At 37.3% G+C, this 27,154-nt stretch overlaps 1 protein-coding gene across 2 annotated transcripts in view; it reads left to right on the top strand.

Annotated features, from left to right (window-relative positions):
* Window positions 1–8,084: 8,084 nt before the first annotated feature.
* SECISBP2L (SECIS binding protein 2 like) overlaps window positions 8,085–27,154 on the top strand; it is a 58,061-nt gene continuing 38,991 nt past the window's right edge. The window contains exons 1-7 of one of the 2 annotated variants that reach the window (XM_004056157.5): window positions 8,085–8,606; window positions 16,769–16,947; window positions 18,861–19,185; window positions 21,442–21,577; window positions 25,825–26,054; window positions 26,339–26,363; window positions 27,024–27,139. In XM_004056157.5, the coding sequence (XP_004056205.1) occupies window positions 8,583–8,606; window positions 16,769–16,947; window positions 18,861–19,185; window positions 21,442–21,577; window positions 25,825–26,054; window positions 26,339–26,363; window positions 27,024–27,139 (1,035 nt within the window). In that variant the 5' untranslated portion in view covers window positions 8,085–8,582. The remainder of the gene's footprint in view (window positions 8,607–16,768; window positions 16,948–18,860; window positions 19,186–21,441; window positions 21,578–25,824; window positions 26,055–26,338; window positions 26,364–27,023; window positions 27,140–27,154) is intronic. The other variant, XM_004056158.5, reaches the window with a different exon arrangement.

Here is a 27,154-nt window from a genome sequence, read left to right as displayed (position 1 = left end):
CAAATGTTATGCAAAATGAGCCAGTACTGAAATTGTTAAGAAATTCAACTTAAATGAACTCCATGGCCCAAGGCAAATTACCTATGATAACAGATTTAACAAACAGTGCTGTGCAACAAAATCGCTATTTAAGAATGATAAAAATCCAATGTTAAGTGTGGACTCATGGAGAGCCTGGATGGCTGCCTGGCCCTTCCTGAGTCCTCATAGCTTCCATTATTAAAAGCTGCATACCCTATGACTTATTAGGAAAGAGGTAAAATGATTCAAATTATATGTGTGTGTGTGTGTGTGTGTGTGTGTGTGGTGACTATTCTAAACTGCTAAAATGGCTTATGATCAATGTTTAGTTTGTCAAATTCATAATTAAGGGAAAATATCAAAATTTGGGGTACATTTCTGCTACATGATGAGCCTTTTGAACATTTATGAGGGCATTTCATTCAATTGCCATTCTACGCATATATTCTGATTGTATAGAAGCTTTCCCATGCAAGAAGGCCAATGCTATAACAGTAGCTAAAAGGTTATTTTAAAATGTGTTTCCCTCATGGGGAATTCTGAAGAAATCTCCAGTGATGGAGGTACTTGTTTCACTGGACAGGTTGTAGAACAGTTAAATAAAGTATTATAGCATTAGGCAAAGCTAAATGAATCGACTGGATTGCGTTGATCCAAAGTATTGAAGATTGATGGCAATCAGATCCACTTCCAGAGGAAAACATAAGTTGACCCCTTATGAAACAGTCACTGGAAGGCCTATCCCCCTAATAATAGAATATTATATCTCTTCCATTCCTGTACTCTGATATGACTAATTGCCACAAGGCTTTAATGCATTATGCCAAAGTGTATTTTAGTCAGGCAAAGGAAATTTTAATGACCCATTGACTCAGGATAATTAAAACATTGATGATATAGAACCGAGATATTGGGTCTTCTGGAAGTGAAGAGAAAGACTGCCCTTGCCACACACACTGCAGCAAAACTTTGGGACCACAAACCTTGTATCCATAGTCTCATAACTCTAAACAGCCCTTCCAGACTCAGGACTGTATACCAGGGGTCCCCCTAACAGGTACTTGTCCATGGCCTGTTAGGAACCAGGCTGTACAGCAGGAGGTGAGCAGTGGGCAAGCAAGTGAAGCTTCATCTGTATTTACAGCTGCTCCCCATCTCTGGCATTACCGCTTGAGCTCCACCTCCTGTCAGATCAGCAGCAGCATTAGATTCTCATAGGAGCGTGAACCCTATTGTGAACTGTGCACACGAGGGATCTAGGTTGCATACTCCTTATGAGAATCTAATGCCTGATGATCTGTTACTGTCTCCCATCACCCCCAGATGGAACTGGTTGCACAACAAACTTTTAAAAATTCTCTTGCTAAAGTTGTGCTAGATGACTGAATTACTCTAGATTATTTTTGACTGAACAGGGAAGGATCTGTGCAGTTCCTGACACTTCTTTTTGTATGAATACATCAGGTTTTATAAAGACTCACTTTCACGGGATTAACAAACAGGCTGGTTGGTTAAAACAAGATTCTTTATCAGCCTCATTCGTAGATCTATTTGATTTTAGTTGGCTTAGTTCATGAGGACCCCGGCCAGGGAGCATACTCCCAACTCTTGGTATTATCCTTCTGATAACCATAAGAGTAGTATCCCTGGTGCACTGTAGTTTCTCCAAAATTTTAAATGCTTGCATATAGCCATCTGTAGAATGTCAAATGATCTCCCTTTTGTTGGTATGACAAAAACTCAAAGAAATGAGTGATCATGAAGACGCTGTAACCTATGAATGATGTGCTGTGACTAGAAATCCAAAATGATGGCAACTGGGAGTAGTGCTAAACCCTAAATTTTGGTTACACTCACTTAGGTGAGAACTTGAGCGAAAGGGGGAAATTATTAATCAAAATTATGGGAAACCAGTGTTCTAGACAGAGCTCCTGCAGTAGGCCCCAACAGACCAGACCAAACCAACACGGAGTCACTCATGCTAAATGCTACGTAATTAAAGTGAAACATTATGGAAGCGGATCGATCCCAAAACAGATCAGTTTTGTCTATACTGAGAGGGTGACCAAAAGGGTGAATTGTTAAATTAAGTTAAAGCTGCCTCCTTACACATATAGTAAACTGTCACCTAACTGAATGTGTAAACAGACTATAACTTACTCTTGTACTAATCACGCAGTTTCAGCCAATCATAGGTGGCCAACTGTTCAAACCGTATTCAAATAAGACAAGTACCAAGCTGTAACCAATCCAGCTGTTTCTGTACCCCGCTTCTATTTTCTGTACCTCACTTTCTATAAGTATGATTGGATCATGTGGGAGCCCCAGAGTCTCTTTGAGCTTATTCTGGTTCTGGGGACCTGCTCAATTGGCAAATCATTCTTTGCTTAATTAAATTCTTAAATTTAATTTGTCTACAGTTTCTCTTTGAACACTACTAAACCTTTTAATAATAAAATTGTAATAATAATCCAGTTTTTCAATAGTCATTTAGATGTGTTTTTATATCCCTGAAGTATTAATTTTAACATTTTGCTATTCAGCATTCAGACAAAATGTGAATTCAATGCACTTCTTTAAAATTCCCCAAATGGCTTTTTGACTTAAAGTTAAATCCAAATTCTTTACCATGGCTTGCAAATTAGTACAAAATCTGGCCTGGTCTAGTCTTCCATTCTATCTATTGTCCATACTCCTCTCCCCCTCCTACCATTCACTATTCACACTGGTCTCTCCTTTCTGTTTCCACAATTTAAGAGTTTCCCCTCCTGAGGCCTTCGCTTGTCTTTCCTCTATCTTTTTGTATTTCTCAAATCTCACATCAGATATCACCTCTTCAGTGGTCAACCATCTAAGGTAATCCATTTCTTCCTCCTAGGGACTTTGTGCCCTGCATCCCAGCCACTCCAGCCATGGCTAAAAGGGACCAAAGTACAGCTCGAGCCGTGGCTTCAGAGGGTGTAAGCCCCAAGATTTGTCAGCTTCCACGTGGTATTGAGCCTGCAGGTGAACAGGAGTCAAGAATTGAGTTTGGGAATCTCTGCCTAGATTTCAGAGGATGTATGGAAATGCCTGGATGTCCAGGCAGAAGTTTGCTGCAGGGGCGGGGCACTCATGGAGAACCTCTGCTAGGGCAGTGTGGAAGGGAAATGTGGGGTGGGCACGCCCACACAGAGTCCCCACTGGGGTACTGCCTAGTGGAGCTATGAGAAGAGTGCCACCTTCCTCCAGACCCCCGAATGGTAGATCCACTGACAGCTTGCACTCTGTGCCTGGAAAAGCTGCAGACACAACACCAGCCCATGAAAGCAGCTGAGAGGGAGGCTGTACCCTGCAAAGCCACAGAGGAAGAGCTGCCCAAGACCATGGGAACCCATTTCTTCCATCAGCGTGACCTAGATGTGAGACATGGAGTCAAAGCAGATCATTTTGGAGTTTCAAGATTTGACTGCTCTGCTGGATTTCAGACTTGCATGAGACCTGTAGCCCCTTTGTTTTGGCCAATTTCTCCAACTTGGAATGGGTATATTTACCCAATGCCTGTACCCCGATTGTATCTAGGAAGTAACTAACTTGCCTTTGATTTTACAGGATCATAGGCAGAAAGGACTTGCCTTGTCTCAAATGAGACTTTGGACTGTGGACTTTTGAGTTAATGCTGAAGTGAGTTAAGACTTTGGGGGACTGTTGGGAAGGCACAATTTGTTTTGAAATGTGAGGACATGAGATTTGGGAAAGGCTGGGGCAGAATGATATGGTTTGCTGTGTTCCCACCCAAATCTCATCTTGAATTGTAGCTCCCATAATTCCCTTGTGTTGTGGGAGGGACAAAGTGGGAGATAAATAAATTATGGGGCAGTTTCCCTCATACCGTTCTCATGGTAGTGAATAAGTCTCATGAGAGCTGATGGTTTTATAAGGAGAAACCCCGTTCACTTGGGTCTCATTCTGTTCTCTTGTCTGCCACCATGTGAGATGTGCTTTTCACCTTCCACTGTGATTGTGAGGCCTCCACAGCCAGGTGGAACTGCAAGTCCATTAAACCTCTTCCTTTTGTAAATTGCCCAGTCTCGGGTATGTCTTTATTAGCAGCGTGAAAACAGACTAATACAATGACTCACGAAGGGTACTGTTTTGTATACCTTATACATAACCACACCTCCCATGGGCAAAAGGAGATGCTTCCCCTTACCTCAAGCTATGTGAGAGAAGCTTTCTGGGAAACACTTGGAGAACCTGATACATGTTGCCTGGAGTGTGGTAGAATACAAGGACCTGAGAGAAACAGTGGGAACAAGCTGCATTTTTGCCTACTGTACCTATATAAATTTTTCCCAGGGCAAAGTGTACTGAAGTCTGTAATCTACTTTGACATGCACCAAAAATAAGACAAATTAATAGCTGGATAAAGGGATGGAGGGATGGATAGCTACATGATAAATCAAGTGTAGCAAAATGATCCCAGGGATTGATGGGATCCCAGGAATTCTGCCTGAAGCCATTTTAAAAGGGAATCCAGCAAATAAGGCTGGCTTGCTCTTCCCCAAATTGATCAAGCTGAGATTTAAACCCTCAGAAGCCCAAGGGCTGAGGGCTAGGGTCATAAGTGACTGCTCTGAGATGACTTTGCTGCATGTAAACATGCAGGAAAGTAGTAATTAAACATCTGAGAAGCTCTGCCATCCTCCCCCTCACAGTCCAAACCTAGAGAAATCTAAAAGCCTAATCTGAGTGTTTAAGGTACAGGAGGTGGAGATATAAAATGTAGAAAACAAAACTGAAGTGGACCAAGCCATGTCCTTCACTGCAGGCTTCCAGCCTGAAGCAGGACTGAGCTGGGGAAAAGGAGAAGTTTTGATGTGGAATAAAGTTTGTGTGACCTTCACGACATTTCATCCAAGGCAGAAAAAGAAATTGTCTTCAGAGAATTTGAAGGTACAGGACAATAAATAATAATTCTACTTGCACCCTAGTGAATCCTGCTCCTTCAATAAAATGCACATGCCTAACAAAACCCCAACCCTGGATGAAAGAATCCTGATTTAATATAATATTACAGTTCATTTATTCAATAAATATTTGTGGAGCACCTGTTGCATGCTAGGCTTTGGTATAGGTAGTAAGAATAACAACAATGTATAAGACAAGCATTTGATATAAGTAGAGAAGTTTTCAATGTCACTGGAGGTAATGGTGACATTCTATGTTTTGATAGAGATTTGAATTACATAGGTGTATGCGTTTGTTAAAGCTAGAATTCAATATTTGGTTATAGTTTTTTCTTTTGAGATAAAATGTACATATAATGACATGTACATAATTTAACTATATGTTTGCTGAATTTTGACAAGTGCCTAGTCACCACAACTCCACCTCTCTTTATTGTCAGCAGGTAACCTTGCCTCCTACATCACTGAGAAAACAGAAGCCATTAGGCATTCCCTCAACTTTTGGCACCAAACTTATAAATGTATATAATCTGTAGCCATATTGATCTTTTCTTCCTTTCTTCCATTACGGTAGATAACATGCCCCTACTCCCATCAAAGGCCTCTTTCTTGCCCCTGGTATTTGTATCCTATCCCCTCTGAGCTTCTCAGAGGCCTTCATCTATTGGATTATCCCTCACATTCTGAACCCTCATCCCAAGGGATGAGTTTGTGTGAGTACTAAAGGCTGAATTTTCTCTTTCCTCAGAATGCTAACATGTGCCATTTCCTCTTCTTGAAACAATTTTCCTACTTCTTCTCCTTTACTGATCATAACTCCTACTCACCCTTCAGGTCTTTTTGTAGATGCTATTTACTCAAATACGCCTTCCCTGACCTTCCATCCCTTACCATGGTAGCACCTATTATACTTCCTTTTTCATTACACTCATCTCACTTATAAAGACTTCTCCTATGCAGGTCTTGCCCACAAGATAAACATGGTCTCAGCCCTCAAGGTGTCTCATAAACTTCTGTACCTCTAGTATTTAGCATAGTACCTTGCGCATTAAATATTTATTGGTGAATAAAATAATTTGCATTCATTTATATCATCTGTAAAATGTAGTATTTTTAATATGCCTTACTTTTTTTCACAGATTTTAATTTTTTATCTACTAGCTATTGCCATCTTTTTAAAGATTACATTAAATGAGAAGGGCATTGTGACATTTCTGTTCTCATAATTCTTATGATTCTGTTCTTATAATTTTAATGAATGTCTTGTACATAGAAGATTCTCAATAAAAACAATTTTACAGTCATAAAAATCCTATAATGTGGAAAGATCCTTGGGAATCCTATATTTAAATTTCCTCAGATCATTCCTCAGAAGAAGGAAGAAAAGCAAAAGTACTATAGTATTTTTATGAGTTCATTGCTATTATCTTTTTACTCAGATGAGGGTATATTATGGCTGTAGACCACCAGTAGGAAGACATTCTGAAAATTCAGAGTTATTTTATCTTTCAATTGTGAAGGAGGATGGTCATCTGTTAGTTTACATAACTACTCCTTATAAATAACTTAGTTTTTCTGAGCAACCAACCCTAAATTCATTCAGCATTCATTGAATCCCAGCTAGGTGTGTGATAGGCACTAGGGACCTAACATTATGTTAATTGCACATATATTTACAAATGTTACATACATTTGCAGTTCAAATACACATGCATTTATATTAAATTTGAGGAGGCAGAAAATTTACTAAAATTAAATAAATATATTTAGATGTAAATATAAATGTGTAAATATAAATGTTTCTCCTTTCAAGATGTTTCTATTGCCAGCCTTGATATAAGTCTTGCTGACACAATATAGCTCCTTTCAGCAGGCCAATATATAATACAGGTTGAATGTCCCTTATCTGACTTACTTGAAACCATAAGTGTTTCAGATTTTGGATTTTGGAAGATTTGCATTATACTTACTGGTTGAGCATCTCTAAACTGAAAGTCCAAAATCTGAAATGTTCCAGTGAACATTATCCTTAAATGTCATGTCTGTGCTTAGAAAGTTTCTAATTTTAGAACATTTGGGATTCAAGAGGGTTTGGGATTTCATAGTTTCCATTAGAGATACCCAACCTGTATCAACATAAGTACAGCAAGGGGCCTTCACATAACAAGCCTCATATTGGAGTCTAATAACCAGACTAATAACCTAGACTAACTGAAAAGGCAATTAGTCTTTACTGATATCTCCTGAAGCATGACAAAGCAAATTTCTTAAAATCTCTTTCCCATTCCTAGCTGTGGATCTCCACACCAGTGCCCCAAACAGCAGCCACCTCAACTCTTCCTTCACTTAAGTGTAATTTAGCTTATACAGTTGTCCCTAAGTATCCCAGGGGGGATATTGGCTCCAGGATCCCTGCTGATACCAAAATCCATGAGTGCTAAAGATCCTTATATAAAATGGTGTAGTATTTGCATACAATCCATGCACATCCTCCCATATACTTTAAATCATCTCTAGATTACTTATAATACCTAATACAATGTAAATGCTGTATAAGCAGTTGTTAAACTGTATTACTTGTATTTTATTGTTTTACTTGTTATTTCTTTTTTCCTCAAAATATTTCTATCCGCAGTTGGTTGAATCTTCACGGAGGGTGTGGGTGTTGGAGGGTGTGTCTGAGGAGATGCCCAGAAGAAATTTGCCATGCTAACGGTAGTGCCCAGTTTCAAGACAGTCTCTGCCCTTAAGGAGCTAAGGATCTGAAGATAAAATAATTACCCGTTGGGTGGTGTTATACAGATCCTGCATAAAATTAGGATTTCTGAGATGGGCGAGGTCAGCCTGGATGTGAGCCTAGAAGTGGGCATGAACCTGGATAATGAATTAACTCATCAATAAATATTTGTGGGGAGCTTCCTAGCGGGCCTCTTCCAGTCATTCTGTGTATGCGTTTTACATATGCATTTTTCTAGGGCAAGACTCCATTATTTTCAGAATATTCTCGTTCCTTTATAGTCATGACTCCCTTTATTTGCGTAACATAAGGAAGGAGCAGATGTACGGTGGGCAGATGAAAGCTTTTCCAACATCACTAAGAGGTGGTTTCAGATCCTGAAGAGGTCTTTGAAGTCCCGGGAGACCTGGGTCCCAAGTGGTCTGACACTTCTCGTTTAACAGTCGCAGGGGTGGCGTGTGGTTCGGGGCACCTGCTCCTGGGCGCCTCCACCTGGCCTTAGCCTCCAGGCCAGGCCGGGTTCCTCCTACCCTTGCTGAGGCCATTTGCTGTCACTCCGCCCACTGCCCCTCTCTGCCTCCTCCCCACTCCTTTTCCTTCCGTGTGCCTCCATTTGTAACTACGCCTCCAGCCCATTCGGGCCCTCCTCGGCTTCCGTCCCAGATGATCCCTCCCCGAAGCTCCCACCGCCTCCTCCATCTCCCGGAGCTGGAGCCGCCTCCTCGGCCAGTGGCGTAGCCGAATCGGTGTCGCGGCCAGCCAGATAGGGGCGGAGGTCCGGAATCCAGTCTGGACCCGAGCGGGGGGCCATGGAGAAAGCGGCCCGAGGCGCTGTTTACACCGACTAGCGCGGGCCCGTTGCGGCTGCAGGCACCATGGACCGAGCCCCCACGGAGCAGGTACGCGGGTTTGGGCTGGGCCTGCCGAGCCGGGGGTTGGGGTCGCCGCTTCCTCACAGGCCAGGCCCAATTCTCCGAACGTGGGGACCGGGGGCCGGTCCTGCGGTCGCAGACCCCCTCACCTGGGAGCCTGGCAGCTCCCAGCTCTCCTTCATTGTTCCAGCTGCTGCCTGGGACTTGGGGGCTTTTCCAACCCTGATTACTTCCCAGGCGGAGGGCTCGCCGTTGCTGCTTCTCCCCTGCTTGGTGAAGGGGTCAGAAGGCTCCAAGTTGTCCCTGCTCTCCTGGGAGGAGGGCTTATAACTTCCAGCAGTCTCCCCGCTTCCCCCATTCCCTTCAGCTCTGGAATGTGTTTTCAAGGTGGAAAGGCGTTTGAAGGCTTCTCACCCAGAAAGACTGTAAGAGAATGTGTGGTAACTACAGATGAAGGGAAGTCACGGGCCTTTTAGGTCTGTGTTCAATGGAGCGAAGCATTGTTTTTGCAGTGGTTTTACGGAGGTGTTTCTTTTAAGAAACGATACTACGATTTCCCCTTGTCCTTTTATCCAGTTATTTTGCAAAGAATTGTAATTAGTGGGGTTTTTTTTTTTTTAAAGCTAGCTTCTATTTTAAGGGTGTAAAGCATAAGCTTATTTTCGAACCCGTTTTCATATTCGCAAAGTAGTCCTATTAGTGTTCTGTTTTGTTTTTATTTGCATCAAATTCCTGATTATGCATGCTAGTAGGTGGTAGCAGGCAGGGGTGATAACAGTGTTAAAAGTAATCGAAAACAATAGTTTCCCCCCCAGTATTTTCCACTCTTAAGATCTGTGCGAAACGACTTAATCTGAAGTCCAAGTTTATTCACTCTCTATTCCCTTCTTCGAAGGCCTTGCCCATTGATGACTAGATGACGGAAGAAGAGAGGCTAGTAATTTCTGCCTACTAATTTTACAGTTGGATAACTAGCACCTGAATTAATGAGATAAGATTTCCCAAATTCCTGTATGTGTCTATATGTAGTTGGAGCCGGTTTGTATTTTTAAATCGGACTCTTAGCAGGCAGAGCACAGCTTCCTAGTTGTGTATACTTGTTTTTACAGAAGACTTTTTTTTTAAAAAAGCTTTATGTGAATGTAACTCTGAAGACACAAATGAGTTTTATAAAACAATACGTGGAATTACCAAAGAGAAATTGATACGGAGTCTCTTGGCAAATACACGTAGGCATTTATGTGACCCAGAAGTGTTCTGTATACAGCCTGTATCTAGTTTAATTTAAAAACATTTTTGAAGGTATCTATCATAAATACCTGAGATTTCAAAGCCTGACAAATGAATACGAATTTTCCTTGAATCATTTCCTTGTATGTGTGTTACTAATGAAAGGGTTCAACATTTTGTTCCTTCACTAGGATGCCAGGACTAAAACCAGTAATGCTACCTTATGTATACTTAGAGTTCCTTTCATCCTAGGGGAAATATAATTAACTATTTAGATGGTAATTTTTAGCATAGCTGTTTGTGATTATCCTAGCAGCAAGTGCTGTGAGCAAATTATTTAAACTAGAGAGCCTTTTCCCCTTTCCACATCTTTCCAAAGTCCACAACCTATTAAAACCTTGTAGAAATTTAAGAACTAGGAAAAAAACATGGAAGAAGGTTTTCTGTTGACTTTTTTTTCTTCCGATGCTTCTTGCCTCTTCCCCAGCCTAACCCTAAATGAAAGAATAATTTGAAAATCCTCCACTTCCCTATACACTCAGAAAATATATATAGAAAAGTGATGTCTTCACCTCATTTATGCGATAGACAGTTAATTCAGGGGTCCATGAATGACCTGGAAGGAGTATGCTTCTTTATATGCCTTTTTCTAGGGCAAGAATCCATTATTTTCATCGTATTCTCAAAGGACGGCTAAGAACCATTAACTTAATAGTAGATTGGGAACTGAGATTTCTCAATTTTGTGGAATTCTTGATTCTTTATACCATAGAGTCATGTAATGGCTTTTTCAGGATATTTGGATTATACTTTTGTATTTCTACTATTGAAGTGAATTTAGGTAGATTGAAGTCATTGAAAAGTGTATGTAATATGTGTCAATTTCCATTTTTCCTCACAGAATGTTTTTTTCCCTTTAGACCAGTGTTGACATACTCAGAATTTCTCTAGATGCCTACAGCATTAAAACTTACTCATTATAGTATTGTAGTAGTTAGCAATTCATAGAAGTTTGGTTTTTAAAAAGTAGTACTTAATATAGACTTTCTGCATTTTATCTTAACCTAATTAAATCCTTGTGTACTTTAGAAGTGTAACTTTAAAAAAAAAAGAAACTTTTTTTTTGCCTGAAGGCATTCATGTTCTTGTTCTTGTGAATTACCTTTTTTTAATATATAAAATCTTTTTATAAAAAAGGTAAATTGTATGTGTGCTGATCAAGATTGTAAAAAGTAATTTACTGGGAATACAGTGCTAGATGGATAATCTTAATTGCAATAATGATTATTTGAAAGAATGTTATAACTAGAAGAAAATCTTAGGAGTATCCTCTTTCAGCACTTTTTATAGAGTATTCTCTGTATTTAATCAAAATAGCTAGCTTAATTTTAACTGCCAGAGTTAAATATTCTAAGAATATGTGTTGCTTGGTATATAATGCATTTTTTCCCCTAAAAAAAAAAAACTTGCATTATGAGATGTGAAGAATAAATCATGGAGTTCATTTTGTTTATAAAGGCTTACTGTTTCTATTTTTAGGAAATTTATTGAGATTTTTTAAAGTAAACAATGGGCTTAGAAGTGACAGAACACTTGAGGTTAACAGTCTCTTTTCTGTTATCACAAATAATTTAAATGTTGGCTTAATTTTTAGTACATTATCATTAGATAGTTCTTTTAAAAGAATTTATAAGATTACTAGTTATTAATGTCTTTAATTTTTGGAAAAACTAATGAATACATATGATTTCATGCAACATGCTTTTTACCAATAAGGATAGAAAATTGTCTAGCTTTTCATTGTTTCCTTTAAATAATTTATAAACTTTAAGTAATGTCAGTACTCCAAATGAAATGTATTCTAAATAAGTTATTTTAAATGTTTATTATTCAGTAATACATGTAGTTGGCCCTTACGTAAGGATATAAGTAAATGAGCTGTCTTATCAGATTTAAAAAATAATATGTTCATAATAAAAAGAAGGTATTAATATATACATTTAGGGAAAATAGCATTTGGAAATTTAAAAAGACATTTTCTGTTTTTTCTTTTTGAGATGGAGTCTCACTCTGTCGCCCAGGCTGGAATGCAATGGTACTGTTTCAGCTCACTACAACCTCGCCTTCCCAGTTCAAGCAGTTCTCCTGCCTCAGCCTCCCGAAGCTGGGATTACAGGTGTGCACCACCACACCCAGCTAATTTTTGTATTTTTAGTAGAGATGGGGCTTCACCATGTTGTCCAGGCTGGTCTCGAACTTCTGACCTCAGGTGATCCACCCACGTCGGCCTCCCAAAGTGCTGGGATTACAGGCATGAGCCACTGCACCTGGCCAAAAAGACATTTTCAAGCTCTTAGGTCAAAAAAGAATAAAAAATAGTATGATAGGTTATTAAAAATGTGTTAATAATAAAATACCACATATGAAAAACCTATGGGGCCCAGCATGGTGGTGTATACCTGTAGTCCCAGCTGCTAAGGAGGCTAAGGCAGGGGCATCGCTTGACCCTAGCTAGGTGTTCTGGACTGTAGTGTGCTATGTGGATCAGGTATCTGCACTAAGTTCAGCATCAATATGATAACCTCCCTGGAGTGGGGAAACTCCAGGTTGCCTAAGGAAGGGTGAACTGGCCCAGGTCAGAAATGAAGCATGTAGAAACTCTGGTGCTGATCAGTAGTGAGATCACACCTGTGAATAGCCACTGTACTCCAGCCTGGACAAGATAGTGGGACCCCATCTCTAAAACAAACAAACAAACAAACAACCTATGGAATGTGGCTGAAGCTATACTCTGAGGCAAATGCATAGTCATAAATGCCTTCATTGTTAAACAGTTTACAAGGAGAATGAAAATTAAGCATCCAAGGCAAGAAGTTAGAGGGGAAACTCCATCAAATCAAAAGAGAAAATAAGAAGTTAAAAACAAAGTAGTGGATAATTCAGAAACTAATATTAAATCTAGAAAGCTGGTTTTTAAAAAAAGTGACCATCAGATTTAAAAAACATTAGATTTGGTCTGTTTTTTAAAAAGGAAAAGTATGGGTAGCAAAGCATTCTGCCCAGTATGGGCAGAATCTAAGTTAAATACTTTGATTTTTCTTCCTCATTATTGTCTGGAGTCTGTGAAACTTACACATGTAAGTACTGTGTTTTGTTTTGGCATTTTAATCAAAAAAACAGCACAGCTAGTAGTTATCTCTTAAGCATTAATCATTTTTCCCTTCAGAGGACATTTATTTTATCTTTTGCTATGAGATGTAAAATATCTTAAAGTTTGAGATATTCTATTTTTACCTTAACATAGAAAGAATATGGAGGGTTTCCATGGTCATATTTTTTCTGTGGGTGTGTGGTACATACTCTGGAGTTTCACTGTGGGAGAGTGTCTCGTTATGTTCCAACTTCAGTTTTGATTTTAAGTGGGTGTCAGTTTTTTATTGCTTAATCTGGGAAAATTATTTGCATTCATCTGGAGGTTCCACCTCTGAGGAATTTAGTGTACATTCTCTGCCGACGTGTGCTTTGTGGTAATGTTTGCCCATTTTCCCTAACCCAGTCCAGCACAGTGCTCTTTCCGGAATGTATGCTAAATGCACGTTTGTTGAATTATATAGGCTCTCAATGATCTGAATACATTTGTCTAATAAACTCTTTTAAATAACATTTTTGTTTCATACTCTGACAGAGTCTTGAGCTTTCTAGATTATTTACATCAAAGGCATTTTGTTTATAGACATTTGCCTTAATGTACACAAAATGAAACTGCTTAAATATTTTTACAAAGATGATTCTGGGACTATGATTTTTTTCATTAATTTGGAAAATTCTGAAATAATTTCTGAAAGATGAAGATAGTTTTGCTGTGTAGATGGTTGTGCTTTTTTGTGAAGCAAATAATACAAGAATGATTAGACTTTGTTAAGTGTAGTTTACATTTATTCCATATTTATTTCATTTATGAAGACAACTCTCTGCTATGAAAGTTCTTATTCCTAAAAAATAGATCTTGGCAAAAATAGAGAGACTAAACACAGAAATTCAAACTGAGGAATAACATTCTATAATGTATCTAGTCTAGTTTTTTCATACATTTTGTTGTTCACTATGCAAGGCTTTTTTTTTTTTTTATTTCTATACTAATATAATTGAAACACTGCCAGAATTTGTTGTTTATTTAACATGTTAATTTTATGGGCTTTAGTATGTGGACTTTTAAGAATAGTTTGGGATCATAACACTCCTTTTCAGTCCTGAGAACAACAGATGCTGCATTTTGATGTATATTACTGAAGGCCCCAAAGTCACAATAAACAGCTTTTGAAACCATACAGAGTTGTAGCTATAGGACAAAGTTTGCCAGTCTGTTCCTACTAGTGACATCTTCTGTTTGTGCAGCTGTTGACTGTAGCAGCTTCTCTCTCTCTTTTTTGTGTGTGCTAAAAACAAAGGATCATTTTAGTGTTTGTGAGTTTTATTGTTGAACTCTGATAACTAGAATTGCACTTAGAAACCAATACAAACTTTAATAAAGGCACATACTGTGTATATGTGCAGCCATTAGTTTTGAATTATACATAATACCTTTTAAACAGTAGGTTGCCTAAGTTTATAAAACTTTCTATAAAGTACAAATGAAGTGGGGTGTAAAAATTGTTTGCAACTTTTGACCTGAGCAAGAATTTGAATGTATTGCTACCAAAGTAATTTATGAGTTGATATGTTTTGGGGGGAGAGGTCAGAAAAAGTGTTATTTTAAAATTATTTATTTATGATTATATTAGTATGGTTAAGATTGATAATTTGATGTACCCATATACCTTGCTGAAAAAAACCCTGAATGTCTACTAGCTCAGATTTATAAAACTGCTCAGTGAGTTCTCATATGTCGTAAAGAACTTTTTGTTTTTTAAAAGAAATCCTGGCCAGGCTCATGCCTATAATCCCAGCACTTTGGGAGGCTGAGGTGGGAGGATTACTTGAGCCCAGGAGTTCAAGACCAGCCTGGGAAACGTGGCAAAACCCCATCTCTACATTAAAAAGTTTGCTGGGTATGGTGATGTGCACCTGTAGTCCTAACTACTTGGGAGGCTGAGGTGGGAGGATTGCTTGAGTCCAGGAGATTGAGGCTTCAGTGAGCCATGATGACACCACTGCACCTCACCCCCACCTCCACCCCGTGACAGAGCGAGACCCTGTCTAAAAAAAAAAAAAAAAAAAAAAAAAATCCTAAAAATTACATTTTTAGTGCAGTTAAGCCGTGATTTCAGTTTCTTTTCTTATGCATGTATGTGTGAACTGTATAAAGCAAGCTTCCATTATCTTTGCATTATTGCTGTAAGTCGGCTTTTCTTTTTCCTAATTGGGGAAATATTTATTGTTTTGATATATTGTGTCCTATATAAGTGAGTTTGGGTTCTAATGAATATCACAGAGTGAAAATTACTAGCTTGTATCATTAGAGTTTGAAGATATTTTTGCCTCTTATGTTAATCTTTAAGAAACCAACTTCAGTTCACTAGTATTTGTATTATTATTATAGTATATCTACTTCTGATTTGGTTAATAGTACAAATGTAAACCTCAAATCAGGTAGGGAGGAAGGATACTGAATTAATACTGCTGGACAGTTCAGATTTTACCATCCCCGCCCCTTCCCTTTTAACAAGCATTTATAAATATTTACAGTGAACTTTTTAGAGAACTTAATTTTTCTGAAACAAATGAGCATATCTCATCTTCAGATTTTTTACTTGGATTCCTTACTAGCTGCTTTTGTGAGAAACATGAAATTTATTCTTAGAACTATGTTTTGGTGGGAGCCTCTAATAAATATCACCCTAGTGGGTTTGTTGGGGAAAAGTTCTGGCTAGGACCATGGCTTTTAAGGTAATTTTTTACAATAGTTAAAAACATTAGCTTGCATTTCACTTACTGGTTTCATTAGAACATGTTTCATATCATTTGATATTATAATATTTATATGATTTTTTACAGAATGTACTTAATGATTTCAAAAAATAATTTAAAATGTTAAATTTGTTGTTAACTATAACATATAGAAACTGCGTAAAACCAATGTACAGCTTGATGAATTGTTACAGGACAAACACCTTGTAAATTTTATCCTGGTTAGGATATAGAACTTTGCCAGGCACCCTGGAAGCTCTCCAGATTCCTCTTAATCACAACTCTCTTTGCTAAGAATAATTCCTATCCTGACTTTTATGGATTTTATTTACTTTTCTTTATAGTTTTGTTGCCCATATGTGCATCCCTAAATACTACAGGGTTTTTTTAATGTCTTTTAAATCTCTATAGATTTCTTGTAAGAAAAGATACAAAGTAAACTAAAATGGATTACATATCTTGGATTACTTTAGTTTACTCACATGTGTACTGGGAAACTGAAGTACTCATATTTTCCTCAGTTTAACTGTGCAGATTTTTTCTTCTTATTGTTAAGTATTTTTTCATCTTAGACGTTTTTTCTTTTAATGATACTGATCTAATTTCCAGAAATGGACAGAAATAGACAACTTTTAAGACTATTCAAACAAATACAGAGTAATAATTATCCTTCATAATTTTGTTCAATTTTTCCCCCAACAAAATGAGTTAAAAACACATTGTTTTGTCTGAAGAGCTACATCTCTTACTACCAACTTTATTTTTAGACCCTGAGGTATAACTTCTGTGTTCTCTTGATTGTTTTAACAGCTTTAATTACATTGAAATGTAACATTTGGTTTATTTTCCTTATTCGATGGCTTTGTCTAAATAACTTGATCATTATTCAGTTATTTTAAAATTGACATTGCTCTTCCTTTTGGATGTTTTATGAATGCTGAGAAGAGACCTAATTACTGTTTATAAGGACTGACTCTTCTGTTGTTAAATTTTGAATTTGTAGGAAGTTGCTTGCTCATTTGTTATTAATGTATTCGACTTTCTCTTTGAAGAATGTCAAGCTGTCAGCTGAGGTGGAGCCATTTATTCCCCAGAAGAAGAGTCCTGATACGTTTATGATCCCTATGGCTCTCCCAAATGATAATGGAAGTGTTTCTGGTGTAGAACCAACTCCAATTCCCAGCTACCTGATTACTTGTTACCCATTTGTGCAGGAAAACCAGTCCAATAGGTAATTTGTTTATTTTTATTTTCTTTTTTGTGGGGGTGGCTATAAAAGCTGGCAAAGTGCACTTAATATTTTTCTTTTGCAACTTTTAGACTTTAACCATTTCTCTATTAAGAGGAGTAAATAAAATGATACTGAAATTTGGAAATTGTTAATATGGATTAGTTTCTCATTTTTTCTAAGAGAAAATTGAATTCTTAGGCTGTGTCTCCTTCAGTAAGTCACTAAAATTTATTTGAAGTAAGTCAGCTCAAAGGGAGAAATAAAATATTCAGAGGTGAACAAAAACCTTTTTTTTTTTTGAGATTGAACATCTAATCTCATAGTTGCCAAGACAGTCTCTGGTGTAAAAGAAAATACCAAGCAGTAGTCCTTAACTTTGAAGCTGTCATGGTTAGCATATATTAGTATTTCTAGACTCAGATTTTAGTTTAAATTTGTGTCTGTGCTATAGTTACAGGATGATTTAGCAAAATTGCCCGCAGTTAGGTCATGTATAACCTAGTGGTTAGGGTGTTACTTATGATAGTCGTGATAGCCATTCTAACCCTGCTTATACTGTCTGAGTGATTAGCACTTCATTGGTATAGTTTATTTTATTGCTGTATAAAAGTACTTTCAGCCTTTTTCAAGTTATGTCACACATAAAATTTCATTTTTCTAGGACTGTAAATGGATGAGGCAGCTGTTAACTGGCTATAGGCTCTGTCATTCCTGAGGGCTGAGTCAATCAATATTTCCACCCATCTATAAACCACTGTTGCACATTAGTGTGCCAGTGCACATTCTTTGAGAAATTATGGATGTATGGTATATAAGGCCATTCAACTACTCAAATATTAAGTGTTCAAGTTAATATTCTGAGGCTCTTAATCAAGAGTCTTGAGGGTTAGACAAATAGTAGAAACTAAGGAATCATTTTCAATTGAAGTTAGCATGATATTAAATATCTTTGCCTATATTGGATAATGTGCAAACTGATTCTTGAAACTAAATTTAATAATACTATTTTTCTATTTGAAAAAATGGCCAAGTATACAGTATGATAAACTTAATTGATTTTCTTGGTTTACCAAATAATCTTTGTGAATTCATGAGTAAACCAGCCAACAGATTATTTAAAAAATATTTTTAGGAATATGGCCGTGAACATTTTACTATTTTGCTTTGTCATGGGAGTAATGAGGAAAAGCCCTATGCTTCAACTCCCTAGTCCTTAGGACCCCATATTGATTTGGTGAGGGGGCTGCTGGGACAGGAAGAATTTTGCTAGTGTTTTATATGAACTGCATTAGAAGAAGCTCCACTGCTGAAGATGTCAGTGGACAGATTTGCCTCTTCTCTTCTTTCCCTTGGACCCAGAGCCTGCTTCTATTGCCAGGAGGGGAGCCAGGAAAAGAGCTGGACTTGGCCAAGTGATTAGGGGAGTATGAGAGGAGGAGTAGGAGGCTCTGAGATTGAGCTGAAAATGAGGAATTAAATCACCCTATGTAAAGATCACCTTACACAATGGTCACTTTACTCTGTTCTTTACAGAAGGCTGTCACAGTTGTGTACCTTGAATGGGAACTTTGGACTGCCATTGTTGGTAGATACAGTAGCTAGGTGTTTAACTTTTAGGCAGAAATGTCTTGAGGAATTTGAAGGCAGAGTTACAGACAATGGTGGTATGTGGAATACTGTAAAACCATCAGGTTGGGTTCGTTTATACTGTTGTTTACATTGTTACTGCATGTACATAATGATCTCTATAGCAAAGAAATTTATAAGATGATGATAGTTTTGTCTCCTTTCCCAAAATTATCATGAAGCCACTGTTCTGTTTTGTCTTTTATTAGTGTAAGTTAAGAGATTTTGCTTTAGTGGTATTTTTAGACTTGTCAATGGATTTGTTCTTCTTTGATTTGGTTTTGCAGACAGTTTCCTTTATATAACAATGATATACGATGGCAACAGCCCAATCCAAACCCTACTGGACCATACTTTGCCTATCCCATTATATCTGCTCAGCCGCCTGTTTCTACAGAGTATACATATTATCAGCTGATGCCAGCACCATGTGCCCAGGTTATGGGTTTCTATCATCCTTTTCCTACACCTTACTCCAACACCTTTCAGGCTGCAAATACTGTAAATGCTATCACCACAGAATGCACTGAGCGTCCAAGTCAGCTTGGACAGGTCTTCCCATTGTCCAGCCATCGAAGCAGAAACAGTAACAGAGGATCAGTGGTCCCAAAAGTAAGTGTCTGGTCTTGATTGGCTTTTAAATTTGATATTACTTATATTAGTATAAGCAATTTGCTACTTGGGTTGATTGACCATTAATGCTGAATTTACTATAAAACATATTGTTCACTATTGTAAAATGGTAAAGGGTATGTAATTCTTAAAATAATTTTCTTTGTGTTGTTTGTTCCTCATTCTTAATTGTGATATGATTTATAATCATTTTCACATTCCTTTAGAGAGTTTTACATAACATAAGGCAGAAATATTTACAAATAAATTTAGTGATAAAAATTGCATGGCGACACTAACATTTGTAAGTGATTAGTGTGGATCTTGTGCTAGCTGTGTTGAATGGCTAATGCACTTCAAGATATTTCAATGGGCCAGGTGCAGTGGCCACACCTATAATCCCAGCACTTTGGGAGGCCGAGGCAGGCTAGTCACTTGAGCCCAAGAATTTGAGACCAGTCTGGGCAACATACGAAACCCCATCTCTACCAAAAATACAAAAATTAGCTGGGTATGTTAGTGCATGCCTGTAGCTCCAGCTACTTGGGGGCTGAGGTGGGAAGATTGCTTGAGCCCAGGAGGTCAAGACTGCAGTGAACTGAGATAGCACCACTACACTCCAGCGTAGGTGACAGAGTGACACCCTGTCTCAAAAAAAAAAAAAAAAAACCAAAAGATATACTTTCAATCTTCAAAAGTTAGCTGGAGACATTATGGAAAAGAACATTTGTGGTTCATTAGATCGCTTCAACTTTATTGTTTCTACTCTGTGAATTTTTAGTAGGAATAGCACTTTGTTATTTAAGAGGTGCTTTACTTTTATATGAACAAGGGTCTCCTAGGACTGAAGAAAATGGAAGATAAATATGTGAAACCACTTACTCAGTACGAGCCTTTTGACTAAGTAAAAAAAAAAAAAAAAGAAAGAAATGAAGGCTTTGAATCACAAGAGAATTAAGGTTTAATTTTAGTTAACTTTTTAACTTAAAAGGCTATTTTACAGTTGAAGCCTTATTGTCAAAGCTAATGGGAAGAAAGAATGTGTTTCTAGTCGGCACTTTTGAGCTGATAGAAGAGGGACATCTTAGACATATCTTACGAGTATATCATCAAGGAGTTGATGCTTTCCCTAGATTCCATTAGCCCAACTTCTTCAGTGAAGTCTTTGCTGCCTCCTCGTATAATTTCTAAAAATTGAAATACAAGCAACAGAGATTGCTTTAAAAAGCTTTTAGTTTTTGTTCATGGAAACTTTCTTGGTCAAGAAATATCTTTTCGGGAACTCGGAATGAAAAAAAAGTGTTGGAAATAAGATAGTAGTGTATAATTTACAGATGTTTAAGGAACATGATTTCTTAGAATACATTCCCAGCACTTCAATTTCAGACGTTCAAGAAGTTAAATGAATTCAGAGTTCTATTGTGTAAGTTGCTATTAAGTGATGAATACTTATATTTTTAAAAGTAAAGGAAGAGATCAGTTTATTAATATTGATTGATTGATTGATTGATTGACAGGGTCGGTCTCTGTCAGCCAGACTGGAGTACAGTAGAGCAATCATTGCTCACTGTAATCTCAAACTCCTGGGCTCAAGTGATCCTCCTGCCTTAGCTTCCTGGGTAGCTAAGACTACCGATGCCTTTGTTTTTTTGTTTGTTTGTTTGTTTGTTTTGTAGCGATTGGGGGTCTCTGTGTTGCCCAGGCTGGTCCCAAACTCCTGACCTCAAGTGATCTTTCAGCCTAGGAGCCCAGGAGTTTGGGATTATAGGTGTGAACCACTGTGCCCTGCCAGGATCAGCTTTTTTATATTTTCGTTTTGAACTCTGAAGCAGAAACCATTTTTCATGTCATTGCTTTTCTGAAACTAAAATTTACTTTGGGATAGGTTACTACCCTTTTAAAGAAATTTACAACCCCTTGTATGACATTATTATACCCCTGCTATTAATTATTTTTTTGACTGAGAAAATAAAAAGTACAAGTAGCAGTTAAAAATGAATTCATTTATTAATCATACTTGTGTTAATTATTATTTGAAAAAGTGTATATATGTGTATATAATACATTGTTTAGCCTCGTATGCTTTGCTGCAGGCATTTCATGAAACCCTAGTACTATTTCCCCATGGAAGCCACGAATTTTGAACATACACTTAGGATGTGTATTTTATAATGTTTATTTTAGATGTGTATTTTATAATGTTTAGTACATTGAATAGTTGTGTGTTTTTTGTGTTTTTTTTTTTTTTTAAATCAGCAACAGCTTTTACAACAGCACATAAAAAGCAAAAGGCCGCTGGTGAAAAATGTAGCTACTCAGAAAGAAACAAATGCAGCAGGTCCTGATAGTCGATCAAAAATTGTGCTTCTGGTAGATGCTTCACAGCAAACTGGTAAGGCGAGGGTTCTTACATGTGCATCACTGATTTTTATCTGTTTTCATTCATTCACTTTATAATTGTGGTCTGAACCACTTGTCAGAATTGTAGACTTTCATCCTTTCATTTGTCCTGCCACTTTGTGAAATTCTCTAGGAAGGATAAAGCAATCTATGTCCTTAATGTTCTTTCAATTTGCTTGCTGGCCTTATGTACAATTTTGGGCGGGTTTAAGATGTCCTTTCCATTTGTAATAATGGAGCGGTTCAGAAATCAGAGATGGAATTTTGCAGATACTGTAGAAATTTGAGGAACTCATTTTGGTTAAAATTAAAATTGTACATGTTTTTATAACTAGATTAAAGCCCTTTATAAAACATCCTAATATCCTATATATCTTTGTAGAAAGAACTTAGGAAGTTTTCTATGCCATATTTTAGCATAGATCTGAACCAAACCTATGTATGTCATGTATATCCTGTTAAACAAGTACAAATTTTGAACTAGTCAAATATCATTTTGTCAAAAATTTTTAGAGAACTGTACAGGCATTAAATAAAAAAGCTTTCACCTGGTAATAGACAAGAATTAGTATTCTTACAATGTGCTATTTTTTACAGTTTATATTATGAAATTTCACTTTGTATCTTTGATCTCAGTACAGAAACTATCTGTTGAGTAGATGTTTATCTCCTCTCACCCATAGTTATTGACACTAGTAAAAAATCTTTGTTTGTGATCCAAGGCCAAGATCTGTTCAAAGGCAGAATTAGCTTTTTTATCTCTGTACAGCCTCCATTCAAATGAAGTCTGAGTTGAAATGAATAAGATGGCTTATACTTTTTTCATTTAGATTATACCCTTTCTTTTGGAGATCTGTGTATCTTTTTACAGTTGCTTAGATCCATTAGGAGCAGAGAAAGGATCTGAAAATCAGTTTAAAAGGTCTTGTTGATAGTACAGTCATTGTGTGGTTAAAGCATAAAGGCATGAAGCTTTGAGATTAACAGACTGACAAATACTTGGAGTGGCTATGGAAAAGAATCATAATGTAATATATTACGAAGTTTTCTGGTTTGGTTGTCTCTAGTCGTAGTGACCCATTTCTATGTGCTTTTAACCCTGGGAAGGCTTTAAAATATCCTTACTTCTTTACGTTGCTTATTATTTTAACCACAAAGACGTTCTTTCTAAGGCACAGGAATTAGAAAATGAAAAGATGAAGGTGAAATTTGAATAGAATGTTATATATTATACATCCTATTAGTATTTTTATTTTTAGTTTTCAAATCCGAGGATTTTAATTCTGTCAGTATTTTTATTCTTCAGTTAAGTTTTTAATTTCTGAGGATTAATTGGTATCAATCAGAGATAGAATTAAATATTATAGTTTATTAGGAATGTCTTTCCATTTCTAACAGATTTTTTACATTTGAACACAAGCTCATTATTTAATAAGAGTTTATAATAAGATAGCTGGATCTAATATAATATACAAAAGTTAATTGCATTTCAGTTTGCCACCCACAAAATTTAAAAAAAAGATGTCATTAACAATAACACTGAAAAAGAGAGTTTCTAGAAATCTTAGAGAAGACATATGGGATGTATAGGCAGAAAATGGTAAGAATAGGCTGAGCGCGGTGGCTCATGCCTGTAATCCCAGCATTCTGGGAGGCCGAGGCAGACAGATCACTTGAGGTCTGGAGTTCGAGACTACCCTGGCCAGTATGGTGAAACCCCATCTCTGCTAAAAAATATAAAAATCAGCTCTGTGTGGTGGCACGTGCCTGTAGTCTAGCTATCTGGGAGGCTGAGGTAGGAGAATCACTTGAACCTGGTAGGCGGAGGTTGCAGTGAGCCGAGATCGCATCACTGCACTCCAGCCTGGCAACTGAGAAAGACTCTGTCTCAAAAGGAAAAAAAAAAAAAAAAAAAGAAAATGATAAGTCTTTATTATGGGACATTAAGAAAAACCTAAATATCATGTTCAAAGTGATTTTGGGGAAACTTGATAAACTAATTCTAAAATAAAGGAATAGTGGTCTCAGAAGACCCAAGACATCCCTGGAAAAGAACTTTTCCTCTAGATATGGAAACTTGTAAAGCCATCTTAATTCCTATAGGTTTATTTTGTCAATGCAGTATACAAAAGTTGAACAAACAGAGAGCCCAGAAACAGACCCCACATGTGTATGAAAACATGTATATGGAAGATGGCAGAGATAGCATTACTGATTTATGCCCCATGCAAATCTATTTCAGATTGATTAAGGACTTAGGGAAACCCAATGGTAGAAGAAATATAGGCAGATAACTTTATGACTGCAGGGAGGGAACTATTTCTAAAATTAAGAATTTCTATTTATTAAAAGTAAGTGAAAGAATAATCCCCAACTTGGAAAAGACTTTTACCATGTATATAACTGACAAAGGATTAGCATGAGATATATAAAGAATTAATATGAATCAATAAGAGAATGATCCCACCCTGTCCTTGGGGCCCGTGGAACACTGTGCTAGCAGGCTAAACAATTTTGCGGGAATATGGGAATTTTTCTTTGGACGCAGTCATCTCATTCCTATGAATGTATCCAAATGGAGCCTCCCCCTAGAAAGAGAGGGGGTATTTGATTAAAGATGCATATTGCAGCAGTGCAGCAAAAGTACTGAAGCTTTCATAGTGTCCACTAGTAGCAGGTAACAAGTCCTGCTTGGATACTACTCTAAGTACAGGACACCCACTCAATGGAATAATATGGAGTCATCTTATAATTATGAAGACTTGTCATAACATGATGTCATATTAAGCAGAGCACAACTCAAAATTTTATCAGTGTTGTATAAAAATTATGAATCGGAAGAAATGTGGAAAAAGGAAAACTTGTAATTTGTTCAAAGAGAGTCGTGTTTTTTGTTTTTTGTTGGACTGTCTTGGTACAGTTATGATTTGTGAAGTAAGTAAGAAATACAACTCAGTTGAAAAATGGCAGAAGTCAGATAATTCAAAAGTAATGTTAATAAAAATTTCTCAGAAGGGAAAACACTGTGGCTAAAAGTAAAAAAAAAAAAGATCAGCCTCATTATTAAGCAGGTACATACAAATTAAAACCCACAATGAGCCACCATTTTATAACCAACAGATTAGGTACAGTCTGGATGATAATGTAAAGTATTTAATGAATATGTGGATCATTGGTATATACTACTGTTGGAGTGTAACTGTCTATTAAGTACCTGTGAAAATGATTTGGCATCAAGTGAAGTTGGATATGTGCATCCCCTAAGTTCTTGCAGTATTTACCTTAAAGAAACTTACATATGCATATATGCATGTTCATGTGTCTGTGTATCAATGTCAACAGTACTATTGTTCTTAGTAGCAAAACTCCAAAACAACTCAGGTGTCTCATCAGTGGTACAAAGGATAAGTACACTGTGGTATATTCATGTAAAGGCATGAATCACATGCACCAGTGTTGAGGTGTGGCAGGGGTTAGAAGTCACGTGGATAAAGTGGCGTTTTAAAATAAAGTTAGAAACTGGAAAATTATATGATTTAGGTTTTAGAAATACAGAAATCCATGGCAAATGTGTAAAGAAAAGTGAGGGAATGATATGCACAGAATTCAGAATAGATGGTAAGCTCTGGGTAAGAAAACGGTATAGTAGTGGAGGGGAGCACACAGTGACCTTCAAAAGATTGACGATGTTCTCTTTCCTAAATGGTTGATGGTGGTTTTAGTATTTTAGTGATATATTTTATTCTATTTTCATAATAAAAACATATAGACTGGGCGAGGTAGCTCATGCCTGTAATCCCAGCATTTTGGGAGGTCAAGTCGGGTGGATCACTTGAGCTCAGGAGTTTGAGACAAGCCTGGGCAACATGGCGAAACCCTGTCTCTACAAAAAATAACCCCGGTGTGGTGGTGGTGCGTGCCTGTAGTCCCGGCTACTTGGGAGGCTGAGGTAGAAGGATTGCTTGAGCTTGGGAGGCAAAGGTTGCAGTGAGCCAAGATTGCGCCACTGCCCTCCAGCCTGCGAAACAGACTGAGACCTTGCCTCAAGAAAAACAAAAAACATTATGAACCAACTTACCAGGTACATCTTACCTTTTAATGACCTTTTCAAAAAGTTGTCACCTATTTCTTCATTTATGAAGTTTGGTATCTATTTTCTTACAATCTTAATGATGATTTAATGAGAATTTATCAATTTGTTCATCACAGAGAATTGTCAAACTTTCCTTGCCTTTGTAGATTTCCCATCAGATATCGCTAACAAGTCTCTCTCAGAGACCACTGCAACAATGCTCTGGAAGTCCAAGGGCAGGAGAAGAAGAGCATCCCACCCTACTGCTGAATCTTCTAGTGAGCAGGGGGCTAGTGAAGCCGACATTGACAGTGATAGTGGTTACTGCAGTCCCAAACACAGCAACAACCAGCCTGCAGCAGGGGCTTTGAGAAATCCTGATTCTGGGACCATGAATGTATGTGACATCGTCTTGATTTCTTTATTGGTCATTGATATCAGTATTATTATTTTGCATCCTCTGCTAAAGCTTAAGTATCTGTTTTCATTAGCAATTCCTGTAGTAATAGGATAGTTACAAATGTATTTTGTATTTTATTAATAAAAATATTCATTTATGAAGAAGTATGATAATATTGTGATATGCATGCTTCACACTAGGATAAATTATAAAACATTTAGCAAAATACATAATGTTGGTTCTCAAGTAGAGTATAATTGTCTTTTTGTTTCTTTTTTTAGCATGTGGAATCATCTATGTGTGCAGGTACTTGTTTTCTGCATTGTGTTTTTGCTATACTTTCTACTTTTATCCATATCAGAGTTTTCCTTTTAAGCATGAGGCTTGCTGATACTGCAAAAAAAAACTTAGAAGTCTTCCAGAGATTCAAGGTAATTTGGAAGTACAGTTTTGCTGATCAGCTTGAGAAAATGCCAGCTGGAGATATTCTGTAAGAGGACACTTGTATTACTAAGAGCTGTAGTACTGCTTAGAAGTTTATAGGGCCGGGTGAGGTGGCTCACGCCTCTAATCCCAGAACTTTGGGAGGCCGAGGTGGGTGGATCACGAGGTCAGGAGTTCAAGACCAGCCTGGCCAACATGATGAAACCCAATCTCTACTAAAAATACAAAAAAGTTAGCTGGACGTGGTGGTGAGCGCCTGTAATCCCAGCTACTTGGGAGGCTGAGGAAGGAAAATTACTTGAACCCGGGAGGCGGAGGTTGCAGTGAGCCAAGATCTCGCCACTGCACTCCAGCCTGGGCAAGAAGAGTGAAACTCTGTCTCAAAAAAAAAAAAATAAGGTTTATAGAAAAATTTTCACTATTACATTTCTAGTGACTGAATTTCAGTATGTGAAGTCAGGTCAATTTAGGTTTTCCTACCTTTTATAAGTAAATTATAATTTAAAATTTCATTTGTTATAGGTGGTGTAAATTGGTCCAATGTAACTTGCCAGGCAACTCAGAAAAAACCTTGGATGGAAAAAAATCAGACATTTTCTAGAGGTGGAAGGCAAACTGAACAAAGAAATAATTCACAGGTAATTTCGAATTAG

This window comes from Gorilla gorilla, chromosome 16 (assembly GCF_029281585.2).
Source record: "Gorilla gorilla gorilla isolate KB3781 chromosome 16, NHGRI_mGorGor1-v2.1_pri, whole genome shotgun sequence".
NCBI lineage: Eukaryota > Metazoa > Chordata > Mammalia > Primates > Hominidae > Gorilla > Gorilla gorilla.
Note: the sequence above shows the minus strand (reverse complement) of the source record. Positions and strands in the feature narration are given on the sequence as shown.